The 15,646-nt window shown below is 30.5% G+C and overlaps 2 protein-coding genes across 10 annotated transcripts in view; both read left to right on the top strand.

The window, feature by feature from the left end:
• LOC122716681 (glutamate receptor 1) overlaps nt 1–15,646 on the top strand; it is a 277,322-nt gene that overhangs the window by 201,028 nt on the left and 60,648 nt on the right.
• Nucleotides 1,089–14,286, top strand: LOC122716682 (facilitated trehalose transporter Tret1-like). 9 transcript variants are annotated; one of them, XM_043940006.1, is made up of 6 exons: nt 1,089–1,464; nt 9,222–9,425; nt 10,241–10,385; nt 10,958–11,326; nt 12,626–13,428; nt 14,071–14,286. In XM_043940006.1, exons 3-6 carry the CDS (start codon nt 10,343–10,345, stop codon nt 14,218–14,220), a joined length of 1,365 nt encoding a protein of 454 aa, XP_043795941.1. In that variant the 5' UTR covers nt 1,089–1,464; nt 9,222–9,425; nt 10,241–10,342; the 3' UTR covers nt 14,221–14,286. The 9 variants fall into 9 exon arrangements, with proteins under 9 accessions (XP_043795941.1, XP_043795936.1, XP_043795938.1 ...); XM_043940001.1 differs by having other exon boundaries at nt 10,122–10,385; XM_043940003.1 differs by having other exon boundaries at nt 9,191–9,425; nt 10,122–10,385.

Raw genomic sequence — 15,646 nt, 5'->3', positions numbered from 1 at the left:
GTTATTGAGGGGGTTGCTTTGAGAGAGATTGAGATTTGGGGAAATTTTTTTTTTTTTAAATAATTAATTAACGATAATCAAAGTATCGCGACGTAATTGTATGATGTAAATGTTGGAACTTTTTCTTGTAAGAAATAATTTCAACGAAGAGAAACAGTAGATGAATGATAATGAGACATGTAATTTAGTATAATAATTATATAGGAATTATATATAAATTATTATTTTAGAAAATGTTAAAATTAAATTCTATCAATTAAATTATTTTAATTCTATGAAATTTTCTTTAATTCCTCGATTCCCTCGATTTCATAATGTTCATAAATATAGAAACAAAATTGTAATTATTTACAATTATTCATGGAAAGAACGATTAAGTTTTCGAAGTTGACCGCAAAAATCTCATGACTTTTTTCTTAAACCAATATTTTCTTTGTTCAAATAATATGTTAAAATAATGACGTAATGCAATGTATTATCCAATTTTATCCAATATTTCTATCATTATATTAAATTGTTGCACTTAGAATGATCGAATTTATAATAAAATAAAATAAAATTGATCAAAGTTGGAAGAAATTCGATCCAATTCCTACTAATTCTTTTGTTGTAATTGTTTTATGATTATATTTATCAATTTTAAAAAAAGATGCCACAGATATAATTCATTACAATTTCCTTTCCTTCATAATTAATAAAGCAATATTTAAATTTATCCAATTCGAAGCTTTAAAATGTACATACAAAAAAAAAATTATTCAACGATACATTTTAACTTTTAAATAATTTCAAAGATTTGTAATGCCACTCCCATTCGTAAATAATATAAATTTGACAATAAATTATCGACGTCTATGCGATAAATAATATTCAAAAGAACGCTGTTCAACAAAACTGACTGATTACAACGACCGCATTATGCTTCACGAACGCTTGTTCACGGACCTAACCTAATTTAACGCCGTGTCAATTGCGGAAAAAAGATCGCTCTTATCCGCGGAGGATCGTGGATAAAGTAATTAACAGCGTTCGAGCGTGTCGTCTCAGTTTATAAAAGCGGAGGGAGTGGGACTCGGGCAAAATAGTGTTCCACGTGTCTGAGTATCAGTTCAGTTTGCACCTTCGCCGCCTTCGAAGATGAGATCGAGGCTGGCCGGCGACGATCGATCGCTTCCTGAGATCCACGTGCGCGTGTCTCGAAAATTTTGACAAAATTTCGGGAGGAAAGGAAGAGGAGGCCGCATTGGAGAAGGAAATTATTCCCTCTTTTCCTTTTATTTGTTTACAATAATATTCATCAGAGAAAAATCGGGCCGAATTTAAAGTGAAAAGTGATATTCACACGGGAGCGAAGGCAAGGAGAAGAGATCTTGCTTGGTGTCATCACGCTTTCTAAAAGAAAAAAAAAAGGGGGGGGAGAAAGAAGTGTCTCGAGCGTCTTTTTGGGTCCAGTCACGTGCCACGGTAACTCACTTCCTCTATCTGCTACATCTGTCTGTTTTCATAAGTGTCGCAGGTATGGTTGGTAATTGTTGGTAATTAATCACGATATATCTAGTTTATGATAGTGTTTTTGTGATAAATTGATAAAATCTGTGATTTTTATTTCTTTCGATTATTATTGTTGAGCTGTGAGTAATATAATATTATTTATTTCTATTGATTTTTATGTTAAAGTCAGATTGAGAAATAAATGATTAATCATTGATTGAATTAACAAATAATAGTATATATTATATTATATATTATATTGTATATGTTATTTAATCGTTAAAAAAATATACAATGTGATATTACGTACACGATTTATTCATAAATATCCAGATACTTTGATTAATTTGTAGTGAATCAGTATACAAGTTAATATTGAATAATAATAAATTAAAAATATGTAATTATGATCGATTTAATATTGATTAAAGAGAATAATTTTATAATTGGAGAATGTTCTATCAAAAATATGAAAAAATTACTATTGTTATTTATGTTTCAATAATATTGATCAAATTAAATAATTATATTGTCCAATAGTATATAAGAATAATTCTAATTCGTAAAAATTATTATTATAATAGCTGATAATGATATTAATCGAATGTTTAATAATTCGTGTAGAATAATTATTGAGTATTAAAAAAGTACTTGTTAATCAATGATATTAAGAATTGAAATTTTATTTTTCTACGTAATTCTTATTTGTGAAATATCGATTTTTTTTTCTGAAAATATTTATTACACGATAATGTTACTCTATGTGCAGAATGCATTCGACCTTGTATATTCATTAATCCTATTGTAAGCTAAACCTGTGCCACTGGTTTCACTTGAATGCTTGTCGATGAAGTTACGTATCTCATGATTTGATCTTTCTAACTATTTGTAAACTCTTTCATAATAATGCATGAATCACTAATTTGCCCTTTCGATAATGTAAGTAAAAAAAGGTAAAATTTCATTGCCTTTTATTTATTTCCATCCATTTTTATTTTCTCTTGCACATAATTTAGTCGATTAATATTTTGCTTTCTTTTTTTTAAATATAATGTAACAATTAATTTGATCATTTACATAAATCTGAAAGTTTTTTAAAATTTCGATTAGTTTTTCGACGTTATTAATGCACAGTTTAAAACATTTTTCTTTTTTTTTTACAAAATAATGAATCGTCTTATGCGAGACACTCAGTATAGTAATTAATATTATCCATATCATATCACAGAAAATATTTATAATATTTGATTACGAATATTGATTAATTTTTATTCAATCATCTATGGTTACAATTATTGTGTTAAAAATAAATTAATTAAAACAATGGAATAAACTTAATCAAAATTAAAATTCTCTTTTCCGTGAAATCAATATTTAAATCTTCAGATTTACGTCAATGATCATTAACAATATTCACTTGAAATATGACGCATGTCCATGAATCATATATATCAAATAGAACTTCAATTAAATCAAAAAAAAAAAAAACAATTAATTAATGATTGAACGATCAATATTTACAATTAACAAATATAATAAATTTTGTTTTGAAAAAAATGATGTTTATTGATTCATCGTTTATGCAATTCTTATAAGAACATTGGAATATTATCTCACTTGACATTATTCACACGTTGAGTAAAAAGTAAAAAATTACAATGCCTTTCGTGTGAATCATTCTCGATATATTATCAAGTTTAACAAAAAAAAAAAAAAAAATACATTTGATTCTTTCTGTCGAGTGATGTTGTATTGTGTTTAAAATATTAACAAACTTAATAGCTTCTAAATACAGGTTGCAATTAACAGAAGTGCGATAAAATATAATTACAATGTTTCTACATGCGGGTTTACCAACACTTTTTTAGTCAGTGTCGATACAGCTTTCGAAATCTTGAGAGATAGATCTTCGTTTCGCTTCATTCAACACGAACTTGAATCGTTTATAACTTTGTATTTTATTGCTTTGTAACCTCTTTGAGGTTTTCAAGTAAATAAAATATGATCTTTTACTATTTAATCATTTAATAAATAAATTCCAACTGATATTTCTCTGACATCAACTTTTGTTCTAGCTCTTAGAATCTTCAAAGGTTCCAGGAATATATTAATATATTGTATATATTTTCTCATTATTCTAAAGAGGCAATAAATAATAGAGAGCAATATAAAAATCATAGAATCCATGACTCGAGATTTGATCTTGGGATTTTTGATTAATAATTTGGGACCCATCGCTTGCAAGGTAGCTTTTCTCCCTACTTTTTATTATTTTATCTTTACACACATGTTAATACGTATGCAGGAAACTTATTTTCAAAATAGACAATAAATTTTGATTTATTAATTAAACAATTTAAATTCATTGTGTGACGAAGATAGTTTAAGAGCTCTAACTGAGACTGTAATTCAGAATTTTGTTAAATTTCTTAAAAAAATTTAAACAAACTCAAACGAGCCACATATAAAGGTCAATGAAATTATTGATATAAATCATTAAATGAAAAATGGAAAGTAACTTGGAATTTTCATAAATTTTTTAATTAATAGTTTAAAACAGAAAAAAACTGAAACAAGCCATAACGATGTAAAAATAAAATAATAAATCAACAATTTAATCATAAATTTCACACGAATTTTAAACAATAATTATCTTCGACAGAGAGTCGAAATAAATCGCGAAAATCAAATTTCATCAAATTATATCGGCGAAAGATATTTTCTCGTGAATATGGTGCAACATCCGATTAATAAAGGGATCAGACGTAGTTAAATATTACAAGATGTGCATATTTTCAGGAACGAAACCACGCTCTTGTACTCGAAAATCCGTATAGATAACGAATCAAGGAATAACGAAGCCAATTTAAGGTTGGCATGGCGCATCAAATTTTCAAGTTTATCCGCGCCATGTTCAATGGCTGCGAAAAATTTACTTCCGTAACAAGATGCACACAGTATACGGTGCACGAGGAAACAAGTTGGTTGGAACGTTTTGAAAATGATATTTCACGTGTGTAAATCGTTCAAATTTCTTGTCAAACTTTTTGAATAGAATAATAGATTTGTAGGTTTATCAAATCGATTCTTAAAGATGCTTAACGAAATCACGAATTGCATTTGATTGTTCGAAAAATGTACGAAATATTACTAAGAGAAATAACGAGAAAAATGTATAAGAATTATAGATTTCGTAAATAAGTTTAGAAAAATACCAGTTAGAAAGTATTAATTCCTTAAGATTTTCTCAAAATTTCTTCTTCTTAAATATTCCAACTTTGTAATAAAAATTTTACAATTCTAAATTTCTTAATAATGTTATTAATTTAATAATAATAAACATTATTTGTTAAACTATCGCTTTTCTAAAAATAATATCTCTAAGAAATAGAGGATATTAATTTTATTATAACTGTAAAGTTTTTTATTACAAAATCTTAAACGAGAAAGAATAATTATTTTTGCTTACTCTAATAACTTTTTTACAATCTTCTCATAAATATCTAACGAGGTATGTTTCATTCACGGAACATCGCGATTCAAATAGTCAAAACTCGACGAATTTATAGCATCGACTTACGGTGCAAAAAGAAAACTAAGAAAAAAAAAAGAAAGAAAAAAAAAAACGAAAGACAAACCGCGAAACTTGAAAATGGAAATTACCTGAGACTGGTGGATGAAAACGCGAGAGAGATTCGGTAGATAACAGTTCGTTTTTTGGTAACTGCGATTTATTAATCGGGAGAAGAAGACCGGATAACTTCGGATAATAATTCAAGCACTGGATTTTCCTTTTTAAGTTAAATATTCACCGTTGGAAAAACAGTGTCGTAAATTATAAAGTCGCGCAATCGTGGGAGTTTCGTTGGAAAAATACAATCTTTTAGGATTGCATTTTCCAAATGCGAAAACAGATTCTCGGATAAGAGCTATAAGCTGTTCCGTAAAAATATAAATAATAATAATATGAATATATGTGATAATTGCTGAAATATTATTTTTCAAAGAAAGACATAGGTTGTTTCAAAGTTACAAATGCTTACCTAGATCTTTGTTCCTTTGGATGCTTTGATTCAATGAAATACATATTGCCAATAATTCTATGGAAAATTCTATTAAATTAAAAAAAAAAAAGGAAGAAAGAAAGATAATTGCTGGGATATTGAGATACATAGTGAAATATTTGTTGAATATATTTAGGAATGGATGAGTAGAGAAGATGATCAATTGCAAATATATTTCAAATAAATAATAAAATTTGGTAAAAATGGCGTATAAAAAAACTATGAAACGATGAATCACGTTCTTTTAAAAATTTAATAACAAAAGAAAAAAACAAAAGATAATGTCTTTTCGTACTTACGTATATATTCATACGCTTTTGTTTCTTCATCTCTCTTTTTCTCTGTTTTTTCTTCTATGCTTGTATTTCATTCTTCTATGTATTCTTTAATAGTTATTCTCTGTACACGTGTTATATCATTCCATTATGTTTTTTTTTTTTATAGAGAAAATATATCAAACAAGATTAGGAAGATACGTACTATAGTTAAATTTATTAAAAGTTAGGTTGAAATTTCTAGGAAAAAATGATATCTTCGTATGATTTATTTCGATTATACTTTTTAAGGATTTAAAGTTTAATAGCTAATTATAGTATAACGAATGATTCTTTTCAAAATTAAAATCAAATTTTTAATAGAACATTATTTTTGGAATAACCGAATAATCTAAACTCTATCTAATATTTTATATCAAATAATAACTAGTAACATCTAGTAACCTTTTATTTAACCATCTTAATAAAAAATCCTAGATAGCAAAAATTTAAACAAATTAAACGTAATGAATTTTTAAAAAAATATATCATACATGTAAACTCTAATCATTGATTTTAACGTAGTAACTTATATCTAGTAATATCTAGTAATTTTCTATCCCTTCTTCAAATCTCAATGTAATAAGAAATGTTATTTAAATTAAACTTAACGAATTATCAAAAATATATACATAAAACTATAATCATTGAATAATTTCTTACACACATAAGATCTAACTATAGCTTATGTAATGGAAGAGAATAAATATTGGAACAAGATTCCTGAGAAATAATCTGCTCGATGTTGTGGGTAGTTAATTATTATACGACTATGGAAGATTCATTATCTGTATTACAAATCGGTATAATTACATCGTAGAGCGTTTCAATCAAAACTACGTAACGATCATACGCTAATGTGTTCTCGTAATTGGATATTTTTCGCGTGCACCCATCTTTCAATTCAAGAAACAAGGAAAAACGCGAAACAACATTTATCAAATCACAATCGTTTGATCGCTACTGGCCAACTTTGATTAATTACGACTTTTTCTTGGAAATTTGAATAGGCTATAAAATATAATAATATTTCAGCATTGATGATGTTATTGCAATTTAAAGATAAGGATTATAAATAAGGAATACAAAGATCGTTTGTTATTCATATGATCACTATTACAAATTACAGTCTTACACTTTGTATCACTATAGAAGAGTCTATAATTATTAAAATTAAAGTTTCATTTAATTGTTATCGATAAAAGTGTTGTTCATAGAAAAATATTTCTCTAAAATTGTATTAATTTAATTAATTATTCATAATTTGTCCTCATTATATTATGGAATAACTTCGAGCTTCGAATTGATCGAAACGTAACATGCTCTCTATCATTCCAATAATTAAGACATATCTCTTATATCCTAATAATTTAAGAAATAAAATACTTTTAAGAAATAAGAAGAAATACTTTTAAGAAATAAAAATCTTAAATGGATAAGAAAGCGAAATCGTGGAGAAAATTCGATTACAATACAATAGACAAAGAAATGTTGTCAACGATCCACCTCGATTATCGATTCATTAAACGACAATTGATAATTGAACGACATAACTCGGACATATTATCGTAATTACGATTTAATTGCTCGACAATGAACCACCGCTAACAAATAATAGAATAAACAACGATGTAGCCGCATTATCGAGACGACAAATGGACAGATCGAAGATCTAGGCGTTGTGGCGGGGAGAGAGAATCGCGGTGGTTGGCAGATGGAACATATCTCGTTCCAAAGCCGGGTAATTGAAATACGATATTGAAATGAAATCGCGAGAATTCTATTGTTTCGCGACGTAGGAAATGCGGAACTTGTCGCGAGAGTAATGAGAATATCGTAATAAATGATGATATCGATCGATGGGGATGAATGGATAGGGAGGGTGTAAAAAGGAAGAAATTAATTTGTGATTTTTTTCTTTTTAATTCGTTTTATTACGTATGGAAATGAAACTGATCAACGTAATTTAGTTAATAACTTATTACCGTTATACATTTATTTATATTAATTGCCACTTGATTATCGTTGGATGTCGATTTGATGATTAACAATCGATAGATTAAAGTTATAATTAACAAATCTCGCTACATTTAAAATAATATATATCTTTTATTTAATTTAAGATTCTTCAATTCTTTCAACTGATACTTAGAATTATTTGAAATTGCAATACAAAAGATTTCATTTATTTTTCTATTTAACAGAATCGATATTGTATTAAACTTTTTGCATGGAATAATCTTTAGAATTCCTATTCTTCTTTACGCTTCTTTGAAATAATGCTATTGTCGTCATAAGTTATTTCATTTGTAATTTTTCAAACGTTCATTCTTCTAGAAACATTATTGTATTTATTTCTTTCCACGTTCCTGTTATTATTAATCATGTGCTAAATACCATTTCATATCAAATATTTGAGATTTTTATTCTACCATAGTTTTCTATAGAAAATGAAAGAGGAAAAAAGAAAATAAAAAAATAATACAATTGAGAACTTCGCAGCACTACTTTTATCAAAATTTTTTTCAAAACTATTTTATTTCAACGTTAAAAAAAAGCATAATTGAAAATATATTTGTATGTGTTTATATAAAATTTAGAAATATCTCTGACTTATATCAAAATATTAAAAATAACCACATTATATTGATAAAAATTATGCTAGCATCAAAACGTAACGTTATTTTATATTCGTGTTGTGAACAAGACACTAATACGAGCAGAGCCAGAAATCTGCAATAAATCATTCATTTTTAATCCAATCTGAATAAAACTTGTACCAAACGATGCAGAATATTTTTTGCATAAATACTTACCATTATATTTGCATATAACAACTCGATAAAAAAATAAATTTCTTCACGTGATCAGAAATAAACTTCTCATCACAATACCCTCGGATTTCTTTCTTTCCTTTTTTCATTCTCTTTCGAAATATATTAAAAACCTTCAATTCTTCATCAACGAATTGAAATTTCCCTTGAAAACTCGTTATACACCAACACAGAAATACAAACAATACGTGTTACACATTTATATTATAAAAGAACCAACGAAGAATATTACTTAATCATTTTCATTATAAATCCTTTCTTTTTCACTCACTTCACAAGCTGCATATACAACATATTATATTTATATCCCATGAAACTTTCAATTCTCACCTACAACAATTCTCTTCGCAAACGAGTTCTTGTCTGATTCTCGAAATATTTCTATTTATCACAAATCAAACTAAATTTAGAAACCAAAAAAAAAAAAAAAAAAAAACATTGTATACGTAGTTAGAACTTAATTTAATGTTTACTTTGGTGTGAAAAGGTTCTGTTAACATCGATAATCGCATCAACAGATACTGGAAAGGAAGTGTGAATCGGGAAAGTAATCCCGGAAGAGCGGGGAACCACGGAGGATTTGGGGTGCGAACCACGTTGTCCTAATGACACGTTGGCGATAAAGCGTCGACTCGCAACAGGGGATCGAAGGTCACAAAGCGTGGAAAGTCCATGCCTTATTGTGGGATCCCTATTGTGGGATAGGCATCAAGAAGGATCCTGTTAGTATCTTCAATCGATTTTATCTTCGTATTATCTCAACGCTTGAAATAAGTTCGTGCACATCGTCTACCTGTCCTCCATTCGAGAATGTTAATCGAACGTTTAGCAACGATTTCGAATATACGTTGGTTGAGAAGTTGTGTGCATGGTTACGTGTGATACGATGTGAATGTGGGGGTGTTGGAAGGTTGGGTTGAGTTGCATTTCGTGTGCACGTGTCGCGAGATGAATATTGGGTATTTTTATATTGGGTGGTGAAATTACATTAGAAATTACTGAGAAGCTTTTACGAGTGGATCAAGTGCTATTTTGATAAAGGATGATTTATATGTGCAAAAATAAACGGAATAATATAATGATAATAATATTTGGAAAGCCTTTTACTTAGGATATTTCTGTTCAATTTTGATTTTCTTGAAAACAAGAGTTGGAATATAAAAATTTTATGTATAAGATATAATTTTTCAATGGAAAATTATAATTATATTGATATATAATAAAAATTGAGAAATAAAAAAAAAAATTTACAATACGATTCAAAGCATTTCAGAAATTATAGTGAAGAGCTATATATAACGTTGAGAGGAAACATTTAATGCCTTTTGTTATAATAGTATAAATCTATTATTTCATTTGCTTGAAAAAGAAAATTCCAATTTTATTTTTATCTTTTCTTTTTTTTTTTTTGTTTCTAGGCAGATTTAAAATATCTCCTTCCCTAGAGGATTAAATTCTAAAACTTCTCCAAATTTTTACGCCATTGGATCTAAATAATTCAAAAATTAAACGAGTTCCTTACCCATATTCCATTTAGCTCACCAATGAAACAGACTTCTCCTCCACGATTATCCACAACGCTCTCTCGCTTCTTCAAATTATCCGATCGTGACGAGTGAAGGGAGGCTCAATAATAACCATGGAAGTTGGGATACTGCGACAGATATTTATTGGGATCATTTGTAAGTAAGAAAACTAAATTATACAAGATTAAATCATCAACGTATATTAAACTTAAAGACAAAACGTAAAGACAAGATAGGATAGCACATTCTATGATTTTTAATGTTTCTCGATATCGAATTTTTAATATATATTTAATGTACATTCATATTTAGTATTATTTCTTTAATAACACAAAGAAAAATCGAATAATTTTCTTGTAAAAATTTTATTCCTTGAAAAAACTGATTAAAAATGTTTGTTGAAAAAGTAAAAATTAATTTAAATTTAAGATGGTTTAAATGGTTACAAAGTATATAATTCATACAAAAAAACTAATACCTTTTTTAGCAACATTCGCGTATGAAGTCGAATTTGACTCATCATTATACAATTTTTCTTTGTCAACATGTATCATTTTAAAATCTTTCCAATGTTTCTGTACTCTATAAAAATTGCATTAATCTCGAGAAACATTAATAACCACGTTGCCATCATTTCATCCAAAAATCATCAAGGTACAATAAAAAAAAAAAAAAAAAAAAAAGAAGAAAGAAAGAAAAAATTTTCAATTAATTCGTCGTCGCGATAGGCAATCTTCTGATCATCGATAGTGGATTGAACGAGGGATGGAGCACCCCCATTATACCAAAATTCAAGCAGGACGACCCTTTGAAGGTGTCCAACGACGAAATAGTGTGGGTGGTGAATTTGATGTATGTCGGGGTAGGTCTCGGCTCGATTGTGCCGTTTCTTTTGATGGACAGAATCGGGCGTAAAGGAACGCTGTTGTTCGCCACGATACCAAAGATTGCAAGCTGGATTTTGATCGGCTTGGCAGCCAGCATCGAGCAGCTTTACATTGGCAGATTGATGGCCGGTGTAGGCTGTGGAATAACGTACTCGGTGATACCTATGTACTTGGGCGAGGTTAGCAGCAAAAAGACTCGTGGCCCTTTAGGTAGTATTGATTTTTGTTTCTTTTTTTTTATTTTTATTTTTATTTTTTTGCTTTCACTTTGGAATTATTTGTTTGCGATATTATACGTGAAAGAGCCGAATCTTCAATATTTGTACACACATTAATTAAATTTTCCTCGAAAAATATTATATCTTTGTTTATAATATTAATCAAAGTGTGCATATATAATATTCGAACATTTCTTTGAATTAAAATTTGTAAATTTATAGAATTTATTTTTATTATTATATTTCTTTGAGGGAATCTTATTACATTGTTGAAAACGTGTTAAAATTTCCTTATAAAGTAGTATTCAAATATCTTTATAAGTCACTTTATAAATATATTAATGGAAGTGAGTTTTAATCGGTTTTATTACGTTACATATTCGAGATTAAATTTGTAAAAGAAAAATACACCGATTTAACATTGATTTATATTTCGTTTTGATATGCAATTGCCATTATATAATAAAAGTATAATAAAACAATGGACAAAATGTCCATTATCTTATATCTCGATAATTTCAAACTTCAAATTGATTACTGCGAATGCTATTCAACAATATAAAAGTGTATGCCATTAAACTCTGAAAGATTTTACGTGTATACGTATATTATATAAAGTCGGCTATTTCACGTGCAGTAACCTAATATTTATTGCTTTTTATCATCATCATTTCTTTCTTTTTTCATGATTTAGCATTATTATTATATTTGTTAAATCAATTTTCTATTATTTCTCCAATATATCAATTATTAATTTAAGAATATTAATTTAGCGAATATTTGAGATTTATATAAAATTCCAATGGATAAATACATTCAACCCTGGAATAATACATCTAATTTACTTCACGTAGTATTTAAATATTCACTTTTTAACAATCACTGTATCGAAATTGAATTATCAGACATATGCTATACATAAAACTTAACAAACCCTCACATCATCTATCTAACCAAAATATTTAAACGAACAGAATACTAATTCTTCTCTACAACACATTTATTTATTACAAATCCTTTTACCACAATGCACAAAAACACACTCACTCCAAAATCTATGAATTCTTCAAAAAAATAATTCTAATTCTTCTTCTACTTCAAAAAAATAATAATAATAAAATCTATTCTTTACACAACATGAAAAAGTACTCAAAGTTCCATTAAAATCGAAGATCACAATCCAACGAAGAGGGGGTTGTTAATTCCCTCGCTTAATCGACGCTCAACATTCAACCTTCAACTCTCCAAACAGATAAAAGAGAAACAAAAAAAAAGTTGTCCATCCATTCAGGTACCGCGATGGCCGTCCTCCTCAACACAGGGATGATGCTCGCCTACGCGATCGGTTTGTGGACGAGCCGATTCGCCATGTCGATGATCTCCCTCTCCCTACCCGTCGCGTTCCTCGCGATCTTCGTCTGGCTTCCGGAGAGCTCGGTGTTCCTCACCCGGAAGAACAAGCTAACGTCGGCCGAGAGGACGTTGAAGTGGGCCCTGGGCAAGGACGACGTGGTTGAGGAGCTCGAGGAGATAAAGAGGATCGTGGCGAGCGAGGAGAAGAACTCTGAGAGGAGCGTGGCGAGATCCGTGAAAGAGTTGTTCACGAGGCGCGAGAATCGTAGGGCGTTTCGAATAGCCATCATTCTTCTGAGCGCGTTGACGTTGACGGGCGCCGCGCCCCTCCTCGCCTATCAATCGTTCATATTCGTGGAGGCGGGATTCGAGGTCTCGACCAACGTTAGCATCGTGATGACCGGTTGCGCGATCGTGATCGCTGGCAGCGTTTGCGTGTCGGTGGTCAGGTTGACCGGGAAGAGATTGCTGCTGCTTATCTCCACCCCGATCTGCGTCCTCTCCCTCGCCACGATCGCGATCTTCTTCGGCCTGTTGTCGACCGGCCACGACGTCTCGACGCTGCGATGGATGCCCACAGTGTTCCTAGTGATTTACGTGCTTGGATACGGGCTCGCCCTCAACCCGATCCCCCTCGCCTATATCGGCGAGATATTTCACATGGACGTGAAGGCGCCCGCTGCCATATTCGCCTCCCTTTATTACGCCATCACCACAATACTGGTGGTGAAGTTTTATCAGGTGGGTGGCTTTAGTTTCATCCTCGATTCACACCTCGGTTTCTTGGAGTAGAGAAAGAATCGGGTTTCGCTTTGGTCCTTGTGGATTTTGATAATTATTTATGTATGTATGTGCGCTGTTGAAAAGAATCCTAACATAGGTGGGAAATTTATAATTTGAATATATTGAAAATTGTTTTCATTTATGAAGTTTGAATAAGATTAAAATATTTAATTATTTTGATATAATATTAATACAAAATTATATTTATTAAACACTTTTGTTACAAATCCTTTTTAAATAATTAGGTTTAGATGTTGTCGATGATAGAAACAAAAATGCATATGGAAATAAGTGTTTTCTTTCTTGAGATTTCTTTTCAGCAGTGAACAATACATAACAGCAGTATTTAATAGATTTTTTGAGGTTTCTGAAAATATAAAGAAAAATATCGTTCGAAGAATCTTTTCCTTACCACGTATTGAAAAATCATAAAAATCCACGAGGAGGCATCGATGCTTTTGACAAAAATTTACATATGTAAATATGTATATATGTAATTTTTATTTCAACAATTTTTCGGACGCTGTTGAATCAAAATAACAATGTCACGTGACTCGTGCCGTACAATAGCGAGTAATTGCCTCGATTTATTCATTCAAGGTACTGCAAGAATCTCAAGGAACGTACATGCCTGTGCTGGCGTTCACAGTGATTACTCTCCTTATATGGTTACTGATTTATCGTTACGTGCCAGAGACCGAAGGGAAGACCTTGGAAGAGATACAAATAGAATTGCGAAGAAAGAACTGACGATTTTTATTCGATACTAAGTTTGTAAATTGTTCGACAATAAATGATATACGATTCCTTTTTAAATGGAAATAATTTATTTCTTTTTTTCCTCGCTTGATAAATTGTGAAAATTTTCACGCGAAGCATCTCGATTTGAATTCCATAGAAAATTATTAATAATCAAATCTAGTTGGGTATCGAATATTTAAAGGAGGATGCACCACAATCAGAGATCGAATAATCTTCGGAACTTGTGAATGAACTTGCAGTATGAGTATTATTCAGAAAACTGATTTTCTTTTGATTAAAATTTCACCACGCGAATTTTTGAAAAATTCATAAAGAAACGAGGTATTCGTTATAGGTGATTATTTTTTAAAAATACGAAATTCCAATCAGTTTTTTTTCATGCGATGGTGTTTTATTTCTTCAATTTTTCAAACAAATATTTTTACCCGTAACAAAATTATGAATATGCATAATTTCATTGAAAATTCTCTCTCCAAAATTCATTTTTCACTTTTTTTTACAACGTAATTCTGTAATAATACGAGAGGAATGGAAATGGAGCAAAACATTACAAATCCTCTCTAACTCGTTGTAAAAACAAAATTATATTTAAAAACTTGACAAACCGAAACTTCAATTATTCATTTCACTTCTTCAAAGAGACATTCCATCCGCGAAAAATTCCATTTATCTGTTCCTTGCGCACAACAAATTTTCAAATTAGACGAATCTCCCTCCAATTATTCCAATGCAAAGAAAAACGCATACAAATTCGATTACAAATTCGAAAACTCAAACAAGAAAGAAGATCGATATCTTCTCTTGATTCTCCCTCAGGAACAAATTCTGTAATTTCGACTGTAAATTATTCTCTGGAAATTGCGTCGGAGGGGTGGCGAAGCTCGATCGCGACCAAATTTCCCTGTCTGCAAAGAGAATCGTTGAGCAGCGATATCACGCCTTCCCTTCCTAACTTATTTGAGCTTCGAGAGGCGAGGGGGGGAAAGGAAAAAAGGGGAAGGGAAAAAGAGGCGCGTGCCGCGTTAACCCGTTCGAACTCCGCTCGAAAACATCGCCGCAACCATCTCCGCCCTCTGTGTTTATTCAACTCTGTGGGCCGGCGTCGATTTGTTTGCGCTCGCCACGCCGTCATACGAAATTTCAACCGAGCGTACACGCACACACACACACACACACACTTTTATCCGGTTTAGCGAGCTTTGATAATCCTTTTATCTCCACTCAGCTCGTTTCATCTCGCCCCCTCCCTTCGTCCTCCTCCATTTTTTTTCCGCTCGCGCGCGAAATTAGTCCCCGGCTCGGCCGACAGAGCGCGTTGCTCAAGTGTCGCGAAACCGTTTCCGGTGGACGACCACGGAATTGGCTGTAGTTTGGTTTCTTTTTTTTTATAATACTTGTTTTTGGAGCACTTGTG

Source organism: Apis laboriosa, unplaced genomic scaffold (genome assembly GCF_014066325.1).
Source record: "Apis laboriosa isolate Shangri-la unplaced genomic scaffold, ASM1406632v1 scaffold47_cov149, whole genome shotgun sequence".
NCBI classification, from domain to species: Eukaryota; Metazoa; Arthropoda; class Insecta; order Hymenoptera; family Apidae; genus Apis; species Apis laboriosa.
The sequence above is the reverse complement of the archived record's forward strand: the minus strand, read 5'-3'. Positions and strand labels throughout refer to the sequence as shown.

Coding starts and splice junctions, on each gene's coding strand:
- LOC122716682 (XM_043940007.1), top strand. CDS start 10,343: ATGGAAGTTGGGATACTGCGACAGATATTTATTGGGATCATTT. Junction 10,386..10,957: donor GATATTTATTGGGATCATTT/GTAAGTAAGAAA, acceptor TCGTCGCGATAG/GCAATCTTCTGATCATCGAT. Junction 11,327..12,625: donor AAAGACTCGTGGCCCTTTAG/GTAGTATTGATT, acceptor CCATCCATTCAG/GTACCGCGATGGCCGTCCTC.